The sequence below is a fragment of the Alosa pseudoharengus genome, unplaced genomic scaffold (assembly GCF_046254945.1).
Source record: "Alosa pseudoharengus isolate Yale_2024_CS ecotype anadromous, Long Island Sound unplaced genomic scaffold, YU_APseudo_1.1 YU_APseudo_1.1_scf_2, whole genome shotgun sequence".
Taxonomy (NCBI): domain Eukaryota; kingdom Metazoa; phylum Chordata; class Actinopteri; order Clupeiformes; family Clupeidae; genus Alosa; species Alosa pseudoharengus.
Window position 1 is genome coordinate 28,005,010 of NW_027468663.1, and position 24,942 is coordinate 28,029,951.

Consider the following 24,942-nt stretch of genomic DNA (forward strand, 5'->3'; position numbering starts at 1 on the left):
GTTTCTGATTTGCGGTTAGTGTCATTGTAGTATTTTAAAAGTATCTGTAATGTGTTGCTATCTACAAAAAATTAATAAATGCAGGAAACATGAAGGTGCAAAAAATCCAAATGTAAAAATCAAAGTAATTATTAGTATAAAATAATTATTTAGTATATTAATTTAAGGTTAAAAATGCAGCACAATGCACGGTTCAAATGAACTTTATTGTTCAATCTGTTTCTTTAATAATACATTCAGTTCAAAAGAGTGAACCAAGCACTTGTAAAACCAAAACAAAAATAAACAAGCAAATAAAAATTAGTCCCAATGCATTGTTCATCATATTATTCCTGTTAAGCAGCTCTCTCCCAGAAAGTACCAGCAGAACAGTACTTCCCAAAACCTTTCCTTTCCCTAAACTCTACCACTGAGTATTAGAGACAGCACATACCAACACTGGACATCATTCCTGCCAATTCCATAAGTTCACCTGCTAAGTTAATACTTAATACCTGAGCCACTCTGTGACAGTGAATCCTTACTTGCAGTTCCTAGGGCAGTGCCCAGAACTGACCAGAAGGTTTCACCTATGCAAAAATGCTGCACAATGATATGGACACACCCCTTAGCCACACCAAATATTATCAATATTATTATTATTGTGGACAGTCTGCTAGTCAGTGAAAACAAAGTGCATTGCCATTCAGGTACTACCAAAGAAAATTACTTCAACAAAATTACCTTGTGGTACCACATACAGCTAATGGCAGCAGCATTGTATTTTGTCAGTGGTGTAGGTGTCTGCTTAGGAAGGTGTTATGTCACCATAACAACCATTTTGATGCAAATTTAGCAACGTTTTGCAGAATGCAAAAAACAGCTGTACAGAAAATACAAAGCACTTTGTTACTGTAGTGTTTGCTATTGGGTAGATCCAACTTGGGAGTATGGGGCTAAAATAAAATCAATAAATTTGAAGTCTTGACAAATCATTGTCTTAAGTTCTTTTTAAATCTGATGGATATATGCTAGACACATTTAGAAAACAGCATTAAAAGAAAAAAATAATAATAAAATGACCCTCATCAGAGTGAGCACTAGAAATCTTTACATCACACTCATTTTGTGCTCCAAGTTGAGAGGGAGAGAGGGATGTGGGTGGAATGCTACAGCACCATTCCCATATGTACATGCACAGGTATGGTTTCACATCACAAGCTTTGAGGCAGCAGCAAAGCCAGCCCCTCCTACACCACCCTCTCCACGATTCTCAGTGCAGATATTAAGAAGGAAGCAGAAAAAGCTGATGAACAAAAGCACACAAAAAAGCACGGGCGAAGACTACAGTCTCTGTGTGCACCTTGCGTGGGTTTGTGTGTTGCCCGAGATAAAGAAGGTGGTGGCGGGGATTAGGTGGGATTAAGTGAAGGGAGGTAAAGGTGTATATGTGAGTGACCCTTAGAATGGGAGTGCGTATCAGACGTAGTGCACATGGGGACGAGGCAGGAAGCAAGACTGGCATCGGGAGGCAAGCTGCACATCATCTGTTGGGGGTGGGGTCGGGGGTGGGTCAAAAGCGGATGAAGGTGGCATCGATTTGCCTAACGCTGGGCAAGGCCAACATGATCTTGCGTCTGTACTGAGGGTCCTTTTGTAGCGGGTTCCTCTCCAGATAAACTGTCTCCAAGCCTTTGGCGTTCTTCAGCTCATCAAGATCGGACCAGTTGTCTATTTGATTATCATTCATCTTTTACATGGAATGAGTATCAAAAAGGAAAGATAGAAAGGGAAAAGAGGATAAGTAAAAAAAACACTTGCTTAGATTGTTTGATTGTGTAACTATGAAGTTGATATCTTAGCTTTGTTTGGACAGTTTCTTCCTGTTTTTGTGTGATCCTTACCCAGAACTCCTGCAATTCTGTCAGGTGACTGATATTTTCAATTTTTTTAATCCGGTTGGCAGCAATGTCCAGAGTTGTCAGCTTTTTCTGAAGGGCATTAGAGAGAGACAGAACACACAGAAACATAAGAGCACTTCTATTTATGGAAACATTTTAAGTACTTAAAAGGAACTACATTTAACTGGGTCATGCACATGAGACAAAACGCTATCAATGAAATATCTGTATATGTAGGACTGCTTTGAATCTGTTTCGGTTATTTTCACAGGTAAATATAATTTAAGTCATTTTAGTTTAATGCCATATCAGCATCAAATGTTGATTAATATACAGTTGTGTTCAACTGTTGTGTGACATTGTAATAACACATTAAAAATACACATTCAGGATTTTAGCCCCTTACCTACTTAACTTTACTTACTTTTCTTAAACACTCTTAACAAATCATAACAATAAATACATCAAACATTAATCACTAACTATACTGTCCGTTATGTTTAAAGAAATACCACTGACCATCTTTTTCATATCATCATTAAAGACTTACATTGTTTTCCAATCCCTCTATAACTTCAATTCCATTGTGACTCAAATACAGCTCCTTTAAGTTCTCTAAACACTGCAAACCTTCCATTTTTGTGATCCGATTGCTCTGAGGAGGAGAGATACATGTTTCGGAGTACATTTTTATTTCGCGTAAATAAAAGGCAAATATATAAATTATCAAATACTCCATTATTCAAAAACAAGCCAAACATACCTGAATGCTGAGGACGGTGAGATTATGTAGGCCGTCAAGGTTTTGCAACTGGGTGATTTTATTTGTTCCGAGAAACAAACTTTGCAGAGAAGACAGCGAATCCAGATTCTCTATTACCTGCAACACACAATGGCATTGATCAATCTCAATCTTTATCATACTTGATTTATAATCAAGAGTGTTTTATTAGTAACTGTGTATCCTCGGAACTGAGGTCATGACTTTAGCAGTGGCAGGAATTTGCTCAAGTAGTTGAGCTACAGCGGGTGACAACATAAGCACACTTCAGGCCCCAGTTTAAATGAAATGAAATGAAAAACTATTAGCAAATAAGGCTGGGTGACCATGTGCAATGATGGAAAAATGTGAAAACTCTACAAGAGGGTTGAGTGTGGAGGCCTTGATATTGAATGGGTCTGCTAACCTGGCAACCGCTCATTTAGTGAATGGCGGCTGAACATTCCAAAAAAGGAAAGGAGTTATAGGGGAAAAGAGTGGCGTTTAGGGATACTATAGCATTCATAGACAGTGTAATTTCATTGAAAATATAACAAGCATTCTTCCTTTGCGTAAAAGTAACACAAAAGTCAAATAAAAAACATTTGTTTTTGATCATAGATTTAAAACATATCCATAGAGACTGCCATGTGTAGTGTATAGTAAACATAGTCAACTGTAATGTGTGCAGTAAAATGTAGGCTGTGTGCTTCCTAGACCTTACTCGAATGCGATTGGACCCAAGCTCCAGCATTTCCAGGTTGGTTAGGTTATCAAGGTTGGCAATGGAGTTGATCTTGTTGTGAAGCAGGAAGAGCTTGGTGATCTTACTGAGCCTCTCCAAACCCTCAATTTTTCTCAGTGTATTGAAGGACACATCCAACTGCCTTAGAATAAGAATTGTACAATACAATTACAATACAAAAGAAGTCATATGATATATTGCAGATCAATATTTTGTTCCACCCCTATTGGAGATAGCTGTGCATAACGACACATGCTACACATACAAAATAAAAGCATGCCAGCATATCCAAGAGATGCCACTTATTTAACCACTAAAGCTAGCTCTGTTAACTCCTAAACCTAGTTTAACAACAGTGACCCCACCACACATTGCACAGCCCCCACCAATGTATGTAGTCATTTGTATGTATGTTTATGTGTATGTATGTTTATGTGTATGTATGTATGTATGTATGTATGTATGTATGTATGTGTATGTGCCATTTATATAATATGTGGACAGTCATTTGTATGTCTGTATTTATTTATGTGTGTTTGTATGTGCCCTTTATGTAATATGTTGTGTCTGTTTTTTTATCTGGACTTTGAGTCTGTAAATAAAGTTATACTGAATATTCACATTGAACACTTGTGAAACTACTTACTCCAGTTCAGTGAGTGCATCAAGGTTCTCCAATTTGCGGACCTGGTTGTCATAGAGGTCCAGCTCCCGTAAGGACACCAGGCTGTCAAGATTCTCAATGCACTTGATGAGGTTCTGTCTGAGAGAAAGTGTCTGCCAGAAACAACAAGACATTATCTTATCCAGTACAGGAAGCTAATGTAAATTGTAGTTTGGTACACACAGACAGGCCCTTCTTTTACGAAAGTGAACCTACCTTTGCTTTCTGTAACACCTCTAACCCTTCAATCTTGCCAATTCGACAATGGACTAGATCTACATCCTGTGATGGGATAAAGATGGGGATATGACAGATCAGTTTTTATTAAGCTGGTGAAACATCACAGCAAGGAACTGAATGTACATCATACCAGATCATCTTTTCACTCACCTCCTCTTCTGGATCAAGCGTTATTGTGTCCATATCCACAGGAGACTCCTCTTTATCTGAAAGAGATAGAGTTCAGCAGTTAAGTCAGAAAATATTTGTTGTGGTGTGTGTGTGTGTGTGTGTGTGTGTTGGGGGGTTATTACCTGTTGATGGTTGGGGAGGGCAAACTTCTCCATTGATGCTCTTTCTCTTAGTCTCATCATCACCAGATTCCTCTGACTCTCCCCTTCTGTCAACTGCGTCAAGGGACAAGTTGAGATCATCACTGGTCAAATAATCACTTAATATCATGTATAACACAGTCGTGTTGGCAATTGACACGTAATATTGAACAACGTTTCAGAAGGTGTTACAATGACAATGTGCTTTCTAGAAAGAAGAGGGCAGGAATTGCAGGCACAAGGAACACTGCAATTAGCTCGCTAACCCTGACTGCCAGCTAACAAATGCTATAACGTTAAATCGCAACTGTTCCGGAATGTTGACACGATCAAAAGACCACGAAACGAGTGATTCAAGGTCTCATGTTTAAAATGGTAAAATAGTATCCTGTCAAGATACCGATGTTAACAACATAACGTTACTGACTGTGGTCTGGTCGGGGTACCTTGATGAAAGTAACGTTAACGTTACAATCCTGGCATGTTGTGTAACTTCTAAAACAGACTGGCTGCCTAGTTAGGGTTATTAGCACATTAGCTCTAACTAATAATTATTGGGGTTATAGATTTACAGACAGCACATTTTCATTGCAATAACTAAATCGCTAACACGGTCAACGTCGCTTCCTGGCAACGTAACGTTGAGCTAACATTAGCCAGCTGAAAAGCTAGGTAGCTAGATAGCCAGCAGCAGGCGTAGTGTTGCAAGCGTAAACAATCACCAGTGCATGGAAATGAATGGTTTAGCTAATGGCTGAGATCCGAAGAGAATGGTTATAATTCCCTATTAAAATTAATAGGATATCAGAGGGCAAAAATGTACACAAAGTTTCTCTGATCTTAATTTCAGCAAAAACTGAAATCAGAAACTGTCAGATACATAAGTGTGGGCTCACCTTCCATTTCTTGAGGCTCGCCAACAGACAAGGTAGCCATCTTTTCCTGAATCCTCCCACTGCTGAATGATTGACATTGCTTTGAACCAATCCAAACAGAGCAGTTCGTGCACTCGTTGCTTTTAATGTTACTTCGTTGTTTTAATTTGCATTGATCATTGGTTGTAATGTCTAGATATATTCATTTTCGCAGTCATAACCTCCCTCTATACCAACCCACTGATTTAGGTCTGGTACTCCTCCATTGGATCTACCAGAGTCACAGGTGCACAGCTGACAAGTTGCTGCAATGTTTCAAGTGACTGCTCCAGCTAGGTCATGAATGCTTTGCCTGACATTGCAAAACTGCATTGCAAAAAAAAATCAAACCCCAATATGTGAAAGCAAAATTAAATTACATTGTGAAATGGGAAAGGTAAGGATACTGTAAGCAGTGACAGTAAAGATGCATGGGGCAACTCCTTAAGCAAATTTGCTGGGGAACCACATACCCGTTCTATGTGTTCTGATTGGATGATCATGAAAAATTGTCTAACCTACTGATGATTAAAGTTCTCTAGAAAAAAAAAATTCAATATCAATGGGAATGTGCCAGAACCACAATACCCAGGACCATTGCTTGGCAACATTGCTCAAAAGGTTGCCTTGTGTGTCATCAACATAACTGTCAACAGTCACAGACAACTTGCCTCTTGGTTCTGACTGTTTCCCTACATATCAGCAGCAGCAATGGAGCAATGGAAACTTCACCACAATATATTATATGATGCAGATGTTACTTTATTGAGCAATTGCTAAGAGAGCAGTGAAATGCATTATAAACAATACACTCTAATACAGTTACATAACAAACAAATAACAATACAGTGTCACAGTTATTGTGGTTTACAGTTAAAGTTTACAGTTTGCGACCAGAAGGCCCCAGGAAGCACAGTATAGTTCTACTGACATTATTTGAGCAAGGTCCCTGATTGATTATATTTGTTCTCAGGGAAGGCAGTGCATAATCATTACAAGGCAACATAATGATAATTCAATCACTTTAAAATATTTTTTTAACTTTAAAAATATGATCATGTTTTACAGTAATCTTCTAGTCCACTGAAAATTGTTCTAGGCCTACATTGTTCATAATTGGTCACTTATCCTTCACTATTGAGTTCTTGTTACCAGGCTATTCAATGTAATTTTCTGTACAACCCATGGACATCTTGCATCGTGCACGCCAATAATTCTAGCCTGGGTGAACCTAGATGAACCTGTTGGTAAATTTGAATTTGACAGGTCTGTCTGGAGACCTTCCCGTTAAAGCAGATTTCAGGGAAAAAACTTCATTAAAACCTTAATTTACAAGAAAGATGTGTTTTCTTTACTTCCAAATTCAATGTACAAATTTCTGCTTAATTTCACTGTGGTTATTTATGCCCCCAGGAAATTGAAAGTGAATTAAGTGTACAAATTGAGATTTGAGAAGTGGTTTAGTGTTAGCCAAGCTAGCTGTCAGCATTTTACAAAATGGTTCACCAAAATGCCCAAGAGCCAATGATAGAACTCAGAGGAAGGGTTATGGTGATAGCAACAGGCAAGTAATGTTGGCTGGATCTCGCTAGCAGTTAATGGCAGAGGCCAAACAGGCTGGAAACCACCCCACCACTGAACCTCTTTTATCCAGTTGTAAAAAGCCTCTAACCGCAACAATACTGTGAAATATCAGTGGCATGGCAGTACCAGGCTAGTTTAGCTTCCTGTCAACACATCAATCCAGTCAGTGCACAGTCAAAAACTGTTATGGGTTTTTACAACAAGAAGTTGCTATAAGCATTTGCATTTATACTCAACATGCACGCATGTAAACATCACTGATCACAGAAACTGATCACATACCGCACAAATTACAATGACGCTTTTGTTACAAAAACAATTCAATTGTCCATCTTGCTATTAGGTCATTAGTATGGCTTTTAATTTCCACTATTCCTAACAAAAAAAAAAAAACGACAAATTGATGATGGTCTGAGGTAGTCTAACAAGACTATGGGAAATCAAGTAATGCATGTTTAGGCACTGTTGGTGACATCATCTGTAGAAAACTATCCAAGGATCACGTGGGATTGAAATGAAAAAATGCTAACCAAGGCTTTTAGGAGAATACACAGGATTACAACCAGGCATAATAAATGAGTGCTGTAAATTGCATAGGATGATTTTAGGTCCATGGTACAAATGGACAGGTTCCTTCATGACTCAGTTTTCAGAAAAGGAGCGTAAAGGCAAGCTGTGCCCTAGAAAGTCCCTAGAATGAAGTCAGGACTGCTCTGAATCTGTGAGGACCCACCATTAGAAGTTGCTGTACCAGTGCATAGAGCGCTCCAGTGACCTCTCCCAGCTGCGGAGGACAGGCGTGTACTGGTTGGCACCTCCTTGGGGCCTGTTCTGGGGCAGGAATATGCGCTCTACTGAGTGCAGGCTCTTCAGCTCCTCCTGACTGCTCCAGAAGCCTGCGGAGTAATGTCAGAATGGTAAGCCAACAGTGGTAAGGTGAAGGACCAGACTACAACTGTGTTTGAAAAGTGTTCTCATTCACCATATACAGCACAATGTAGTGAATCAGGCATATAGCAAATATTATATAGTGAGTGAGTGAGTGAGTAAACATTTCCAACGCAGCTTAGCTTAATATTCCTTGTAGATTGTCAGTAGCACTTATTGTTATTTTATAACTAAATGTGACTGAGTGAAAACCATAGCATGGGTGCAAGTATTGGCATATCAGTGAATGCATATCAGCAACAAGTTGTGTGAATGACAAAAAGTGTCCGAGGTGCCTTATTCCCGTACCTACTCCCAGTCCTGCCATAAAAGCTGCACCCAAAGCAGACATGTCGAAGTGATTGGGCCTTGCGATCTTGCGTCCGAACAGGTTAGCAGTCAGTTGCATTACAAAATTATTTGTGCAGACTCCACCATCCGCTCTGGTCCCACATAAACAAGAAATAGGAATAACTCATAAACATGTGTGACTGACTTGAGTGTAAAATGTGTCACTGGCTGGATCTACTCCCTGCTATCTTCATTTAATGATCAAGATGTGTATCCCCAACCGCCCGCTGCGGTCTTCTGATGAGCGTCTGTTATGTAGACCATACAAGCTAGGTCAAATTCAAGACTCTTTTCTTCAGTCGTTCCATGTTGGCGCAATGAGTTGCCTAGTGCCCTCCGTTCCTGTGATAGTTTTGGGTCTTTCAAGAGGGGTCTAAAGGCATATCTGTATTTTTTAAACGTTATGGTTTGTATATTATAGTATTTGTTTATTTTCATTAGGCTATTGATTGAATTTACATTGTTGTTTATTATTGCTATTCTTCTTAATGTAGTCTTACCATTTTTTTAATTGTTTACTGTTACATTTAATTATTGTATTGTTGTTATTTGTATGTCGCTTTGGAGAAAAGCACCTGCCAAATCCCATAACCATAACTATAACCATAACCTTAAAAGAAGTCAAATAGAGGACACATGCACCATTTAGAGATAGGAGTGGGTGATACACAGGTAACATACCTTATTTTAGAGATAGGAATGTGTGATACACAGGTAACATACCTTATTTTAGAGATAGGAATGTGTGATACACAGGTAACATACCTTATTTTAAAGATAGGAATGTGTGATACACAGGTAACATACCTTATTTTAGAGATAGGAATGTGTGTTTCCCTTTGCATAATGTCATAGAGCTGCTTATTCCTGTGAAGGTAGAAATACATTGGTGTTTGCTGACATTTTTCAGTTGCAAATGCATTTTACTATTAAATACTGAATCTGTGGACTATGGACTAACATCCATGTTAGAGGCACCAGGACAGATAGGTTCAAACTCACCTGAATGCCACTGATTCTAGGATGGCCCTCACCAGGTGGTTTTTAGTAGTAGAAGGCTTGAGACCCATAAAGGATGCACAAGCTCCGGGGTCATTCAGTGGAGCCTTGAATACATACACACAAAGCCACATGATATAAATAAATATAAATAAAAAGGAAATCATAAATATATGAGTTTATTTATTGATGCTGTGGTTTCATTGCTATACAATTTAGAAACAAAACAAATATAACAACCACAACTGAAACACACTTGTGACTTACAAAAAAAGCTGGGACACAGAAGTAGGCAGTAAAGGCAAAAGAAAGAAAAGTCAAAATTATCACCTGAATTACATGGCAAGAGTCATGTCTAAATACTGTAAAACTAGCGGCATACCTGCAAACCACTGAACGAGGGGACAAAACACACTCCATCAGCGTCCTTTACACTGCTGGCCATTGTCTCAGTCTCACTCACATCAGTGAACAACTCTAGAAAACAGACACACACTTCAAGTCACCCCCTGAATTTTCTAATCTGCTACAACTGCAAGATAAGGGATATAGATCCCTTATTACCATACACAGTGCAAGCAATACAGAGACTGACTGCTGGCAAAAGTCCTGTTTCCTCTGAGGCAGTGTGGTCTTACCTAGCTCCTGTGCCCATTTGATGGCTGTGCCCGTGTCTGCAGCATTGCCCTCTGCCAGATACACCACACTGTGCCCGATCTTCCAACCCACCAGAGGATAGAGGCCTGTTACAGAGAAGAGGTACATTGTGTTCTAGCTAGGCAGAAACAGAAAGGGTATAAAAAAGGACTGTTTGTGCAGTCCAGTCAAGTTTCAGTTTTCCTCAACATTACTTTTCATTCGGTCCAGTATCTTACCAGCGACAGAGGTGTGTGGTTTTGCCCCTGTGTTAATGTCCATGAACGTCCCTGTTCCCATGGTGATTTTCACGTCACCTGTGTCAAAACAGCATTCACCAAACATGGCCGCCTGCTGGTCTGCCATCTGTGGGACAGAGAGAACACACATCCTCATGGCTGTAGTGTTCATATGCACAGAGCAGAGAAAGGAAGAGGAAACAGCAAGCCAAACAACAGAACAAAAACATTCACGTCAACTTACAACTGACATGATTGGTATGGCAACTCCAAATATGGAGGGGTCTGATGAACCAAAGTTGTGACTGGAAGGTCAATAAAAAGAAAAGAAAGGCAAGGTTAACCTCACTGCTAACACAAAGGGAAGCACAGCACCTGTGTAATGTGGTGGCTGATACTCACCTAGTATTCTGCACTTTGGGGAGAATAGAGAGAGGCAGAGAGAGGAGTGAGCACAGAAATCCACTCCAACACATCTGAAAGGTGCAAACACACACACACACACACACACACACACAGAGAAGAAGCAGTCAAAAAAAAGAAAAACACACAATAACAATACTTAGACTCAATTCCTTTATGTGCACCTCACAATATCAACATATCACAGATGTTGAAATGGCACTGGATTTCTTTACAAAAAAGATAGAGTAACTCTCTGGTTTACTGGTTAACTACCTGAATTATCATCTTTATTTAAATAAAAAAAACAGAGCATAGTCACTAGCTAGGAAGACTGGATACCCATCACACTGGTTAGCTTTTAAACAGCTGAGAAATAAATGCACGTCATCTGTGAGGAAAGCTAAATCTAATTATTACTTAGACTTGATAGCAAACTCCAGCTAAAACCCATAGATATTAGAAAGCTAGATACAGCACTGGGCTCCAGAACATACGTAAATAGCACCACCATCATGGTGGGGGCAATGATCACTGGAGGCCAATTGAGAAACAGGTGTCTCTGATTGCCGCCAAGTGTTGCCCATTATAGATAGTAAGGTGTTTGCCCCCAGCAATATGGTGGTCATGTTTATTTTATGAGCCTTTACCAAACGGTTGAGATGACCGTTAAGGGTAACAGAATTTAGCATTGGATTATCTTACTCGACTAAACTAAACACTATATATACAGACCACAAAACTACTAACTTCAATCCCCCTACCACCAACACCTCCTTGCCAGAGGAGTTAAACCACACTTTGACAGGGACAACAAGGAGGTGGCCATCAAGGCTGTGGTCTCTGTAGAACACCAGCCCCTCACACTCTCCACCACCGATGTGTGTGCAGTACTGAGCAAGACTAATGCACGTAAGGCTGCTGGTCCTGATGACATCCCCAGGAGGCGCATCCTCAGGCCCTGTGCTGTGCAGCCGACTGAGGCAGCTGTCTGTTAGGTTAGATAACCACACCTCCTCAACCCTCACCCTGAACACCGGCGTACCACAGAGCTGTGTGCTAAGCCCTCTTCTTTACTCCCTCTATACCTACGACTGCACACCTGTACATGGCTTTAACACCAGACGACAGACGACACTACGATTGGTCTCATCAGCAACAACAATGAGGCGGCCTACAGGGAGGAGGTCCAGGACCTAACAACGTGGTGCACCTACAACAACCTGGCTCTCAACACCAAGAAGACCAAAGAGCTCATTGTGGACTTCAGGGGGTCAAAAGCCAGCTCACACACCCCCAATTCTCATCAAGGGGACTGAGGTGGAGTGTGTCACCAGCTTCAAGTTTCTGGGTGTCCACATCTCTGAGGACCTCTCTTGGATCCTCAACACCTCTACCCTGATCAAGAAGGCTCACCAGCATCTCTTCTTCCTGAGGAGACTAAAGAAGGTCCACCTGTCTCCTAAGATCCTGGTGAACTACCGCTGCACCATCGAGAGCATCCTCACCAACTGTGTCACATTATGGTATGGCAACTGCTCTGCCTCCGAATGGAAAGCACTGCAGAGGGTGGTGAAAACTGCCCAAAGCATCACCGGTTCCTCACTCCCCTCCATCGAGGCCAACCAGGCCGTGCAGCATCATCAAAGACTGTTCTCACCCCAACCACAGACTGTTCACCCCACTCCACTCTGGGAGGCATTACAGGTCTCTCCGCACCTGAACCAGCAGGTTCAGAGGAAGCTTCTTTCCTGCAGCTGTCACCCTACTGAACTTTAGCTCTGCACCCCGGTGACATCCAACCAAACTAAACCGCCCCCACCCTGATGCCTCCTTGCCTGTGCCTGTTGAGGTGTCCACGACCATGGCAACCTTGACAGGGACAACAAGGAGGCGAATATTCAAGGCTGATAACTTTTTAATTAGGGCTGTCAATCAATTAAAAAAATTAATCTAATTAATTACATACTCTGTGATTAATTAATCTAAATTAATCGCATATATAATTTTTGCTGTGAAAGTATTTTAAATATTTAAATTCAAATGAATCATTGAATAATCAGCATTAGTGACATTTCAAAGACTCTTTTATTATTATTTTCACTGTTCAAATAATTGCCATAATAATCTATGATATGCCCTAATATGCTGAGGAAATAAATTCAAAAGTGCTTAGGAAAGAAGTTTTTTTTCACATACAAGGCATTTCAGGCCACAGATATAACCTACGGGACACAATGAAAATAAATTAACACTCCCCTCAATGTCATCACTTATTTCTTTGCATTGATGTGCGACTACAGAGTTGATGAACTCCGGTGATATGCAAATCCTTGCTGCAGACATTGCAGAGGACTTTATTTTCAACACTTTATTTTTTATCAACACCATCAGGCCGTTTTTTAAAAGTAAATGTTCCAATCAATGATCCAGGCAGCACGTTTTCTTCTCTCTCCTTCATTTTACAGTCTAAATTTTACTGACTAGAACGGCTCGGGGTCAAAAGTCATGCGGAATCGATTAATCTGCACTAATTTTTTTAATCAGTTATTTTTTCTCAAATTAATTAATCGAAATTAATCAGTTATTTTGACAGCCCTATTTTTAATGTATCCTACGCTAGCGGTCATAATAAAGGTTGAATGAATGAATACATAAATAATCAGACATTATCAGACACACTGCAATGCTTATACAGTCAGGCATGGTTTAGCAATATCACCAAAACATTACAATGTAATATCAGAGACTTGTGATTGTGATTACATTGTATTGCACTACACCGGTGGTATACAAGCATAAACTTGACTGGAAATTCTACAAATCATCTTGATACTATGAACAGAACAATTCAAAGATAACTGACCTGGTATGAATCAAAGATTCCAGTTGTGCTTGCATTTGAGTAATCGGTTGCATGTACTGAACCTGTAGGCAAATTCAAGTAAACAGGTTTAACTCCCTAAATGGTGTCACAGGTCAAAAGAGATTTTCTGCATAACACAACTACTGGTGATTAGGCCCTGGGACTAATACTCTGAAGAGTGGTCTTAAGAAAAAATTCTGCAGCTTCTCATTTGTTCTATTCTCCAAACAGTCCAACTAGTATATGAACAAACAGAGGAAGAGGAGAGTATAAGGAGAGCTTTGGTTGTCCCTTGCCTTTTGTGAGTTTGTAGAGCAGCCAGGTGTCAACGGTTCCAAAGCAGCAACTGTTCTCATTCACCGCTTTACTCAACTGTGGTACATATGGGACAAGTGGAGGATCAGTCAGAGGTCATGTACCTTTTCAGCTAAATGTGACGAAACAATCCAACATAGTAGGGTACTTTAAATATTGGTGATGAATCAGAGAACTACAATTTCAAGCTACTGAGTTGAGGTGAAGGGTCTATCTGAACACATTTTGACATTGACCCAGTAATACCATGCTATGTTTATCTCTAGTCATCCATGCCATCTCTTTTCTTTCCAAAGCAGGTCAGCCCTGCTATCCCCCTTACCTCTGGGCAATTGGAGAGCATCCAGGCCAGACGCAGTGAGATATGCTGGGTAGAGAAAACGACTAGGCTGGCAGCCAGAAACCTCTTCTGTCTGGTGAAGAAGTGCAACACTTTCATCACTCCATGGATCGACTGTCAGCACAGACACAAAGATCACATTACCTTCTTGGGGGGTGTAATCCACATATTAATGCCTTCCACATCACCTTATTTCACTGTGTGCACTGTGCAGGTAGGCCTATATGTTGCAAACAACATGCCTTGATTAAAGAATGAAAAGAGTTATGAGAGATCCGGTCTCACCTTCATTGTGCAGGACTGGTTCCATGATTTCACTAGTTCGGCTGCTCTCAAGTCTTGCCAACTGATAAAGTTATGAAAAGGACATCCAGTCTTCCTGAGAACAATAAATGTGGCTGTAAGCACATATGTGACATCTGCACAATATACACAACCTACTACACGGGAATATAATGACGATGTATACATCATAAGCATTGTTTCTTTAATCAGCAAAAGTTTTTTGTAATATGCAGCTCATGATGGAATATTCTTTTCACCATGCTCTTTTAGGCATTCTTTAAGCAGCTCTTACTTATACAGACATGGCTCACCTGTCCCAGGTGGTGAATGTAGCCCTTTGTGTTGAGATTCCTATGGCCTCCATTTGCCACATCTGAAAGCCTGAATCTGAACAGAGCAAGGAGAAATCCTTAGCCTCCTGCAACAATGTATCAAAGTTCTACAAAGTCACCCTAGACTCCAGTACAAATATTTCATTACTGTACTCAAGTAGATTTTTCAGATATTTTTACTTTACTTTACTATTTATTTTTGAGGCGACTTTTTACTTTTACTCCTTTTTTACATTTTAACACGAATATCGGTACTTTCTACTCCTTACATTTTACAAAACTGGCTCGTTACTTTAGTTTCAAATAATTTTAGTAGAGTTACTGTTATTATTTTTCGCGTCATCAATAGCGGATGGGAATATAGGCCTACGTTTAGACAGGTGATATTTTTGAGATACGTGCTTCCTAGAGGCATTTTTTAGTAAAAGTTGGGAACAGGACTTTTTAACATAATTAAGGTGTGCTGAATCCAACTAGCCCTGTTCCCAAGCTGAATTTTGAGTTTATGACCATCTAATTAGCATAAACAAAATGGTTGCCAAAATGGCGATTTTGGGCACTTTAATTGGGCGGATGTCATTATACCATGTAAATTAATTCATATTGTTTACAGAAATCTCCCTTGGCCAATAGATCAAGGATACAGGCTGTGAAAAAAAGAAAAAAAAATCTAGTATTATGCCTATGTTAATTACCTGAAAAAACCTTTGAAAAATGTAACTGTTAAAATGTTATAACTGAGCAGGCACACGGTATTTGACGAATGAGACTTATGTTTTTTGAGGGTCAAGAAAGATGTGTAGTGATGAAATGTAAAGTTTAAAATTGTGGCCTACTGGTTAGGTCTTCGGGCTTGAAAACAAAGGGTTGCCGGTTCGATCCCCGACCAGTAGGACATATGTGGTTGGTGGAAAGGTTGAGCACTAGTCTCCCATGCCCACATCCAAGGCTGAAGTGCCCTTGAGCAAGGCACCTAACCCCTCACTGCTCCCCGGGCATCACTGTAGCAAGGCAGCTCACTGCTCAAGGTTAATGTGTGCTTCAATGTGTGACCTGTGTGTTCACTAATTCACGGATGGGATACATGCAGAGACAAATTCCTTGTATACCCAGGTATACTTGGCCATAAAACCTGATTTACATTACATTTTACATAATTGAAGCGAATTAGGTTGGTAATGTATGTAGTCTCGGATTAAGTTACACAGGCCTTTACCCATTTCGGTAACACTTTACGGTAAGGGTACATGAAGTAATTCATGATTTATGTATTACTTCATTCATTAATATCTAATTAATCATCAGGAATTTACTGTTATTTGTTACTGTTGTTATTACTGTAATTTACCATAGTTTGTCATTTGTAACCTCATACATGAACACATTACTAAAGTATTAGGTACGATGGGCACATCATTATGAATTATGATGTATTAACCATGATCATGACTTTATTTTTCTGCCAAAACTGTGGTCATCACTGCTCAAATTCTCATAACTTTGGAGTTCTCTAAACACATGTCATTATTCACTACTTTAGTTGAGGGGCCACAGACATGATGAATGCATGAGCAATTATCCTACAATTCATGTAATCATGATGATCATGCTTAAGAAATCATAAATCACAATGATATACCCATCACACCTAATGCTTTAGTTGATGTGTTGTTCTATACGTGAGGTCATCATGAATGAGAGTATATGAATTCATGTCAATTCCTGATGATTAATAGGATATAAAGGATAAAGGAAGTAATGCATAAATCATTAATTAATGTATGCATGAATTCATGATAATTCATGTACCTTTACCATAAAGTGTTACCCATATTTCTTCATAACCTTTGTGTTAGTAAAATGATTGAATGTCCTGTGAATTAATAGCTAGATTAATAACTTCATAAATAGTGCAAGTTCAAGTTCAAGTTACTTTATTTGTACCCAGAGGTAGATTTTGTTTGCAGTATAGAGTGCTTCAAGAGAATTTGCCAGAACAGGAGCACAGAGGATGCCATCTTTACAGCAATTCTCTCTGCCCTGTCCCTCCTTGACAATAGCAACACCTATGTGAGAATGCTGTTCATTGACTTCAGTTCAGCATTCAACACCATTATCCCCTCCAAACTGATCACCAAACTCAGTGAACTGGACATCAATACCTCCCTCTGAAACTAGATTCTGGACTTCCTAACCAACAGACCGCAGTCTGTTAGATTAGATAACCTTACCCACTCAACCCTCACCCTGAACACCGGCGTGTGCTGAGCCCTCCTTTACTTCCTCTTCACCTACAACTGCATACCTGTACATGGCTCTAACACCATTGTCAAGTTTGCAGACAACACTACGGTGATTGCTCTCATCAGCAACAATAATGAGACAGCCTGAAGGGAGGAGATCCAGCACCTAACATCGCGGAGCACCGACAACAACCTGGCTTTCAACACCAAGAGGACCAAAAGCTAGCACACAAAGCCCCATCCTCATCAACAGGACTGAGGTGGAGCATGTCACCAGTTCATGTTTCTGGGTGTCCACATCTCTGTGGACCTCTCTTGGACCCTCAACACCTCTACCTTGATCAAGAAGGCTCACCAGCATCTGTTCTTCCTGAAGAGACTAAAGAACACAACCTCTCTCCTCAGATCCTGTGAACTTCTAAACCTCTACCGGTGCACCATTGAGAGCATCCTCACCAACTGTGTCACAGTATGGTGGCAACTGCTCTGCCTCCGACTGGAAAGCACGGCAGAGGATGGTGAAAACTGCTCAACGCATCACTGGTTCCTCACACCCATCAACCCCCCCCCCCCCCACCACCCCTGTGCCTCCTTGCCTGTGCCTGTTGAGGTGTCCATGTCGATGGCAACCTTCACAGGGACAAGGAGGCGAACATTTTGCCCCTATCCCACCCATAGCATTCTATTTATATTTATAAATGTACACCCTTTATTACACTTAAACATAGCGATATTCTACTGATATTTATACTGTTCATACTGCACATACACTTATATATTTTCAGTACTCTGCACAATGACAATGAAGTTGAAGATAATCTAATCAAATGAAACATGTGACTGCTGGCCATCTTTCCTATTTGGAATCAAGATATGATGCTAACTTGTTAGTTAACGGTTGTTCGTGATTAGTTCAAAGGAACTCCAATAATTTTAAACTCCAAACATGTGTCTCCCCACCACGAAGAAGATGTTTACCAATGAAGGCAGGCCACACTCTTTGCCAAAGAGGACAGTAAACATAGTCAGTATAATAAGGTGATATTATAAGGTTAATTAGCATAATATTTTTTTTTGCATTTTTATATTTTTCATATATATTTTTATTTATTGCCCACGGGAGATTTCTGAGATGCACAGATGTGAACAATATTAATTTATTTACATGGTATAATGATGCCCGTCTGAAGAAAGTGCCCCAAATCGCCATTTTGTTTATGCTAATTAGATGGTCAAAAACTCAAAATTCTGCTTGGGAACAGGGCTAGTTGGATTCAGCACATGTTAATTATGATAAAAAGTCCTGTTCCCTACTTTTACTAAGAAATTCCTCTAGACCCATATACGACTTTTTTTGGAAATAGCACTTGTCTAGTTGCACTTGACGCACAACTACAAGGTGACTCGACAGATTTGGGCGCGACAAATCATTGCAGCTTGATGGCAGTAACGTTAACGTTAGCACGTCAATTACATTTAGTCAAAAATGCCCTCCTCCTCTCCTCGCCTTTGGTGCTTCCCTAACTTTGGTTATAGCTGCAGTGTATGGAGTTACAGAAAAATATTTTGACCGAGCACACAAATTATATTTTGAGGAAAAATGAAACTCGAGCACAAAAAAACTTGTTTTTGCCTGTTTGCTAATATCAATATGTATGTGCAACATCAGCCCCCTTTCTTTCAGTTTCACTGTACGTGCTCACATAAACTGTTCCGCTAGCTCAGGAGATCTCTGTTGCGCTCGCTCAACTTCGCTTGTCTTCAGGCAAAGACATTTGTGGAGCACAACACTGTTTGCTCAACTACAAGTTTTTTTGTGCGCTCGGTCAAAATATTTGTCTGCGCTCAAATTGTGCTATTGCTCGCTCATAAAAGTGGAACAAATGTAACTCCATAGCAGTGTAGCCTTAGCAATAAGTATGCAGCATTGGGTCTTGAACGGTAGTGGCAGCTAAACGTAAGTAAACACAGTTCGAAATTTCAGAAATAGTTTATCCACCTCTTATTAGAGTTTATCCACCTCTCAGAAGAGTATATTCACCAATTAAAACTGTTAACATTTAAAAATCACACTGTATTATCCACAATAACAATATGTAGGCTACACTCATCAAGGCACTTGTATTGTTGTAAACATTGGACAATAACCTCCACCATCATCAAACATGTTCTGAATGCCTTTTCTAAAAATGTGATACCGCATGGCGCAGTCCACCTTATGTTTAGGCTACCCACCTCTTATTTTACCACTACATTCCTGGTCTTGAAATATTAACAGGAATCCATAGGAATTAAATGAATTCATGTTGTTTTATCCAATATTAGTTGTGCAGATGTAGTCCATCATCTTAAACACACCCATTAAAGCCAACAAAGAAAATGCAAAAATAGAGAATTTTGTGTAATTATTCCATTTTGTGTAGTCAATCATTCTATATCAGAACCTGACATACAATCCAAATAGTCTACAAAAAACCTCAGAAATGCATACTTTTATTGTCAGTATGCATGTTGGGTAACCAAAAGTCCTATGGGGAGTTTCCAAGGGCATTACAAAACGCATGAGCATACCTTGGCAAATAATGGTCTAAACTACTCATTTTTCATTCTATATTGATCTACTTTTGCACACAGCTTCGCAGGACCTGGTGATAGTTGTGTTTCTAAAATCATATCAAGTGACCTAGAGGGCTGAAATGTGGTCAGTTCAGAGATGCTTGTTATCCGGCAGAAAGAAAAAACAATATTCTAGGCTCTGTAACTCTGTGCCAGTGCTTCCTAAGAAACTACGGGATCTTAGCTTTCTAAAGATGTCCAGCATTTGATGGTAGGTCAAAAGAACACACTGCCCTCTGAAGTAGGCAGTACGATGTTGGGGGGAAAGTCTAGAAATGGCCCAACAGGTGGGAAGATTTAAAACGAGAAACTGGCACTCTTGCATTCTAGTAACATGTGTATGGTCCAGGTACAGTTGCATAAAAAAATGGTATCATTCACAACACTACTTTTACTTTTATACTTTAAGTAAATTACCAAGCTGGAGTAAAGATGTTAAATCAGTACTTCTACTTTTACCAGAGTATTTTTTAACACAAGTATTTACTTGAGTACAGGAAGTGAGTACTTTTGCCATCTCTGCTAGACTCACAACACAACAACAACCAACCAACCCTGCACTGCGCCTTTCACCACTGTGACAAAGCTTTGCCAGAGCTCTTCTGGGTCCATCTCAACACGTCCTGGCTCAGGATACAACAGGGACACCTATGAAGATTACACCAAACACCTGTTCATGGACATGGAATTATGAAGAATGCCTACAGTGCTATGCAAAATCAATATTTGCCCAAATCACAGCGTTTCCAATTTCATAGCAACTTTAGACGTCAGAAGTAGCCTAGAAAAAAGTATGGTTCAAAGGTGAAATATCATAGGGTTACCTTATGTGTGCATGTTCCTCTTATTTTCGCTTCTTTGTCATAGACATGACATCTGATTGAAGTTGTTCCAACGTCCACGGATAGAATAAACGTTTCCTTTCTGTAGCCATTTCTTTGTGTCCCCATGATTTCTCACTGTAACGTAAATTGATCTAACTGAGCATTTGTGGTGATGAAATTGGTTTGGCCCCGAACTTGAGGTAGGCTACTGGGGGACGTTTTACTGAAGCACAGACATGCGCATCTCTGTTCACGTAGTAGCAACTCTGGCCAAAAGACCTTTGATTTTAATTATCCAACCCATGAGGCGCCTTGACCACATCAGCAACTGGTATTCGAAGTGACAACTTCACACGTAGTACCGGTATTCGACATCTTGCCCATGAGGATACAGGTTGATCAGGGCAGGACACTGTTGCATTCACAATCTTCTCATACCGTGTCGAACGTTTTTCCCGTGGTGTTTCCAAAAGACTTGTATGTATAATCATCCAGTCAATCTAAATAAATCCATAAACTATTACACATTTGTTTCAGTTCTAAACTGGTTCGATTCCCATACACAGTTCATTTCCTGGAGGTCACTTAAGTGCATCCCAACGAAGGCGACGTCATATATCAGTCGATAAGTGGGAGTGCCGAAACACATCTTAAAGCGACAGTGCTACTGGGGCTTGTGTATGGAGTAAAACTTGTGCCACCTTAAACCGAATTTGAATATGTTGTATTTGCATTTGAATTGCTGAATTTGAACAATTGTATTGGAAAAACGAATTTGAATAGTATATGTTGAAACTGAATTCATTAGATTGTAACTGAATCTCAGGCAACTTGAAATTGAATATAATATTTTGAAATTGAACTCATTTGCTCTGATACATAAATTATCCTGACTGAAAATTTCGCTCTTGGAACTTTCACATTCAGTTCTCAAAATTCAGTTTCAAAACGTGAAATTCAATTTCAGTCTACCGAGACAAAAACAGCTGGTAGCTCAGGAAAAGCAATCTAGTGCAGAGCTATTGTGATCGCGTGACTAGTGCCGAGCGCGAAGCAGAGCATAGTGTGGGCACTTGGTTTGCACGGTTATTAGATCTGCACGCACGATTCATAAAACACATTCCGATTGTAGGCCTACTGTCTCACCTACCGTTTATGTAATTTTAAACAAATAAAACATTTGTTGCAGTATTATTTCAAACTTCTAGCTTGTCAATCCTTGAAATACAGAACTAGGCTACCCAGCCATCAAACATCGATGTAGCCTAGGCCTACTTACCTACCGTTTTTGTAATTTTAAACAAATAAAAATGTTTTTGCAGTATTACATCTAAAACTTCTAGCCTGTCAATCCTTGAAGTACAGAACTACCCAGCTAGCCATCAAACATCGATGTATGGTCTTACCTACCGTTTTTGTAATTTTAAATAGGCTAAATTTTTTTTTACAGTATTACATTTCAAACTTCCAGCCTGTCAGTCCATACAGAACTACTCAGCTAGCCATCAAACATAAATGTACTGTCTACCAATTGCAAACTTCTAGCCTGTCATTCTTTAAAATGTCATGGGCATAACTTTCTCTCGTTTTCGTTTTTCCTACTCAACTACTGCTCTATTTCTTATCCTGGACTGCCACCTAATGGATAGAAAAGGCAACAACCTAGTAATTATGTGAATAAAAATCTACATGTTTGAATGAACAAAAAAGGACAAATCATTACCGTTTTCTTACGTTTAAAGCCACTCTTGTAATACTATGATGTGTAGGCTACCTTTATTTGCTTCCAATTACATATGGTTATGGTTACGCTTTTGTCCAAAGCAACATAAATACAAAACAATATAATACTTAAAATTGAACAGGGAACAAATGAAGATGTTGGCCAGACTATAATAAAGAGAATAGCAATAATAAACAACCATGTCAATTCAATCAATAGCCTAATGACATAAACAATGAGAAAAAAGGGAAAAATAGTAATAATAAACAATGTACATTCAGTCAATAATATAATACAAATAACAATAGCATGGTAAGACTACATTATGGAGAATATCAATAATAAACAACAATGTCAAATTAATCAACAGCCTAATGAAAATGAAACAATACTATACAAACCATAAGTGTTAATTCAAGTGCATGTTGAACAGATACGTCTTTAGACCCCTGTTAAAAGACCCAAAACTATCACAGGAACAGAGAGCACTGGGCAACTCATTCCACCAACATGGAACCACTGAGGAAAAGTCTTGAATTTGACCTATGTCTGGTCGACACAACAGACACTCTTCAGAAGACCGCAGTGGGCAGTTGGGGATGTACGTCTTGATCATTGAATTAAAATAACAAGGAGCAGATCCGGTCAGTGTCCTATAGGCCAAAGTGAGAGATTTAAATTTAATTCTGCCTAATAGGGAGCCAATGGAGAGTAACTAGGAGAGGAGTTACATATGTCTTTGGCTGATTAAAGACCAGGCGTGCGGCAGCATTCTGAATCAGCTGTAACAATCTTACTACACAAGCAGGTAAACCAGCTAATAGTAAATTACAATAGTCCAGCTTGGAGATGACCATGGCCTGAACAAGAAGTTGTGTGGAATCCTGTGTCAGATAAGGTCTGTTCTTCCTTATGTTGCAAAGGATAAACCTACATGATTTTGCAATTGCATCATATCTAATATCAGCTGATTACACACATAAACTAAAATTTAGATTGCCCATACATTTGGAAATCCATTTGGAAATCCATCACCACCAATGGCAAACAATTGGTGATGGTGAATTGGCAAACATCAATTCCAGAGAAAACAACAGTGGACATGTTTATTAGTGTGTAAAGTGTTTTACAATATGTGTTGCATCTTGCAAAGATATTTATTAAGAGAAATCAAGCTTCGGTGTCCATGTCTGATCGGTGCCAGTCCATTGTCCTCAGTCTATCTCACTGTCCACTGTTCATTGAGGCCTCTCAACCTATGAAAATAAAACCAACAAACAATCAGTGTTTAGCTTAAAGGTCTACTGTGAGTCTTTCTCGTTAATTGTTTATTCATCTCTGCGCAAAGAGGTCTCATAAGCATCAGGCAATCAGGATACACAAGTCTGTGCACCTAAGAGACAATCAGTTGTTTCTCACACACACATGCATACCTTGGATCGTATACATCATAATAAATATCATTACACCTTCTCTGCACACACACGACTTGGTCAATACAATGAGTTAATTAAGAACCAAGGACATTTCTATCGTCATACAACACATTATTTGCAATCTACACACACATTACTGAAACAGAAGTATCAAGACAACACACAGTTAAAGTATAATAATTAGGTTATTGTAATATACTGTGTCTATTTCTCAATAACTTTTACAAAATCTGCATGGAGTCGATGAAGAAGCATAAATCAGCCTGTAGAAATACTGTTAAACTAGGGTCTCTTGAGTCTTGATCATATTATCGATATAGAACATATTCAGTTTGAAACTCTTAGAAGCTAGCTAGCTACCATTTGCTAACAAAGTTATCGCAATCCAGTTGTCTGGCAACATCACGGCACGAAAAAATTGCCCCACGTAGCATTAGCTAACAGACAACACAACGATGAAAAAAGCTTAACTAGGGGGACATATCCAGTTTTCCATGAATGATACTGTTTAACCTGAGATTGTAACGTGTTCTTACAGGCCTAAAAGGCACAATGATATGACAATGACCAATCATATTGTTCTATCAAAGAGTAACGTTATAGTAGTCTAACTGGTTCTGAACTATGGAAAAAACTTTAACTTAGTCGATGAAACTATGCTGGCTAGCCAGCCAGCGCTAGCATATAATGTACATTATATAAAGTAACGTTAACAGACATGGCATATGATATCAACTTACTTGGACGTTTTCTGATGTGCCAGTCGCTTCCATCTCTTCTTTCTCTGTTCGACACTGTAAGGAGGTTCAGGAGACAGCTTGCTAAGAGGGTGCTATGCTCTTTGCTTCGCGCTCGGCACTTGTCACGCGATCACAATAGCTCTGCACTCGATTGCTCTTCCTTAGCTACCAGCTGTTTTTGTCTCGGTAGACTGAAATTGAATTTCACGTTTTGAAACTGAATTTTGAGAACTGAATGTGAAAGTTCCAAGAGCGAAATTTTCAGTCAGGATAATTTATGTATCAGAGCAAATTAGTTCAATTTCAAAATATTATATTCAATTTCAAGTTGACTGAGATTCAGTTCCAATCTAATGAATTCAGTTTCAATATATACTATTCGAATTCGTTTTTCCAATACAATTGACTTTAGAATTCATATTCAAATTCATATTCAAATTCGGTTTAAGGTGACACAAGTTTTACTCCATACTTGTGATGTCGAATCCATTCAATCAATAAATTGGAATACATAAATTAAACCAAACAGCTGTACTTGTTTGGACACCAGGCAAAAGATTGAAACATTTT

The 24,942-nt window shown here is 39.4% G+C and overlaps 2 protein-coding genes and 1 long non-coding RNA gene across 4 annotated transcripts; all 3 read right to left on the bottom strand.

Annotated features, from left to right (window-relative positions):
• Nucleotides 1-187: 187 nt before the first annotated feature.
• Nucleotides 188-5,559, bottom strand: ppp1r7 (protein phosphatase 1, regulatory (inhibitor) subunit 7). 2 transcript variants are annotated; one of them, XM_076294390.1, is made up of 10 exons: nucleotides 5,497-5,559; nucleotides 4,583-4,675; nucleotides 4,440-4,489; nucleotides 4,266-4,331; nucleotides 4,032-4,162; nucleotides 3,365-3,527; nucleotides 2,644-2,760; nucleotides 2,431-2,535; nucleotides 1,884-1,970; nucleotides 188-1,729 (listed from the first exon to the last, which is right to left on the bottom strand). In XM_076294390.1, exons 1-10 carry the CDS (start codon nucleotides 5,534-5,536, stop codon nucleotides 1,553-1,555), a joined length of 1,029 nt encoding a protein of 342 aa, XP_076150505.1. In that variant the 5' UTR covers nucleotides 5,537-5,559; the 3' UTR covers nucleotides 188-1,552. The 2 variants fall into 2 exon arrangements, with proteins under 2 accessions (XP_076150505.1, XP_076150504.1); XM_076294389.1 differs by having other exon boundaries at nucleotides 4,440-4,495.
• Nucleotides 5,560-6,236: 677 nt separating this feature from the next.
• On the bottom strand, nucleotides 6,237-21,062 carry gk5 (glycerol kinase 5). Its single transcript, XM_076294391.1, has 16 exons — nucleotides 20,474-21,062; nucleotides 20,204-20,297; nucleotides 14,770-14,845; nucleotides 14,459-14,552; nucleotides 14,156-14,287; nucleotides 13,815-13,890; nucleotides 13,519-13,580; nucleotides 10,653-10,726; nucleotides 10,495-10,555; nucleotides 10,251-10,377; nucleotides 10,014-10,118; nucleotides 9,758-9,852; nucleotides 9,379-9,482; nucleotides 9,184-9,243; nucleotides 8,335-8,468; nucleotides 6,237-7,994 (listed from the first exon to the last, which is right to left on the bottom strand). The coding sequence occupies exons 1-16, from the start codon at nucleotides 20,597-20,599 to the stop codon at nucleotides 7,834-7,836; spliced, it is 1,581 nt and encodes a 526-aa protein (XP_076150506.1). The 5' UTR covers nucleotides 20,600-21,062; the 3' UTR covers nucleotides 6,237-7,833.
• Nucleotides 21,063-23,288: 2,226 nt separating this feature from the next.
• Nucleotides 23,289-24,730, bottom strand: LOC143135189 (uncharacterized). The gene is made up of 2 exons (XR_012988844.1): nucleotides 24,373-24,730; nucleotides 23,289-23,452 (listed from the first exon to the last, which is right to left on the bottom strand). It is a non-coding gene; the product is annotated as an uncharacterized LOC143135189 (long non-coding RNA).
• Nucleotides 24,731-24,942: the final 212 nt, after the last annotated feature.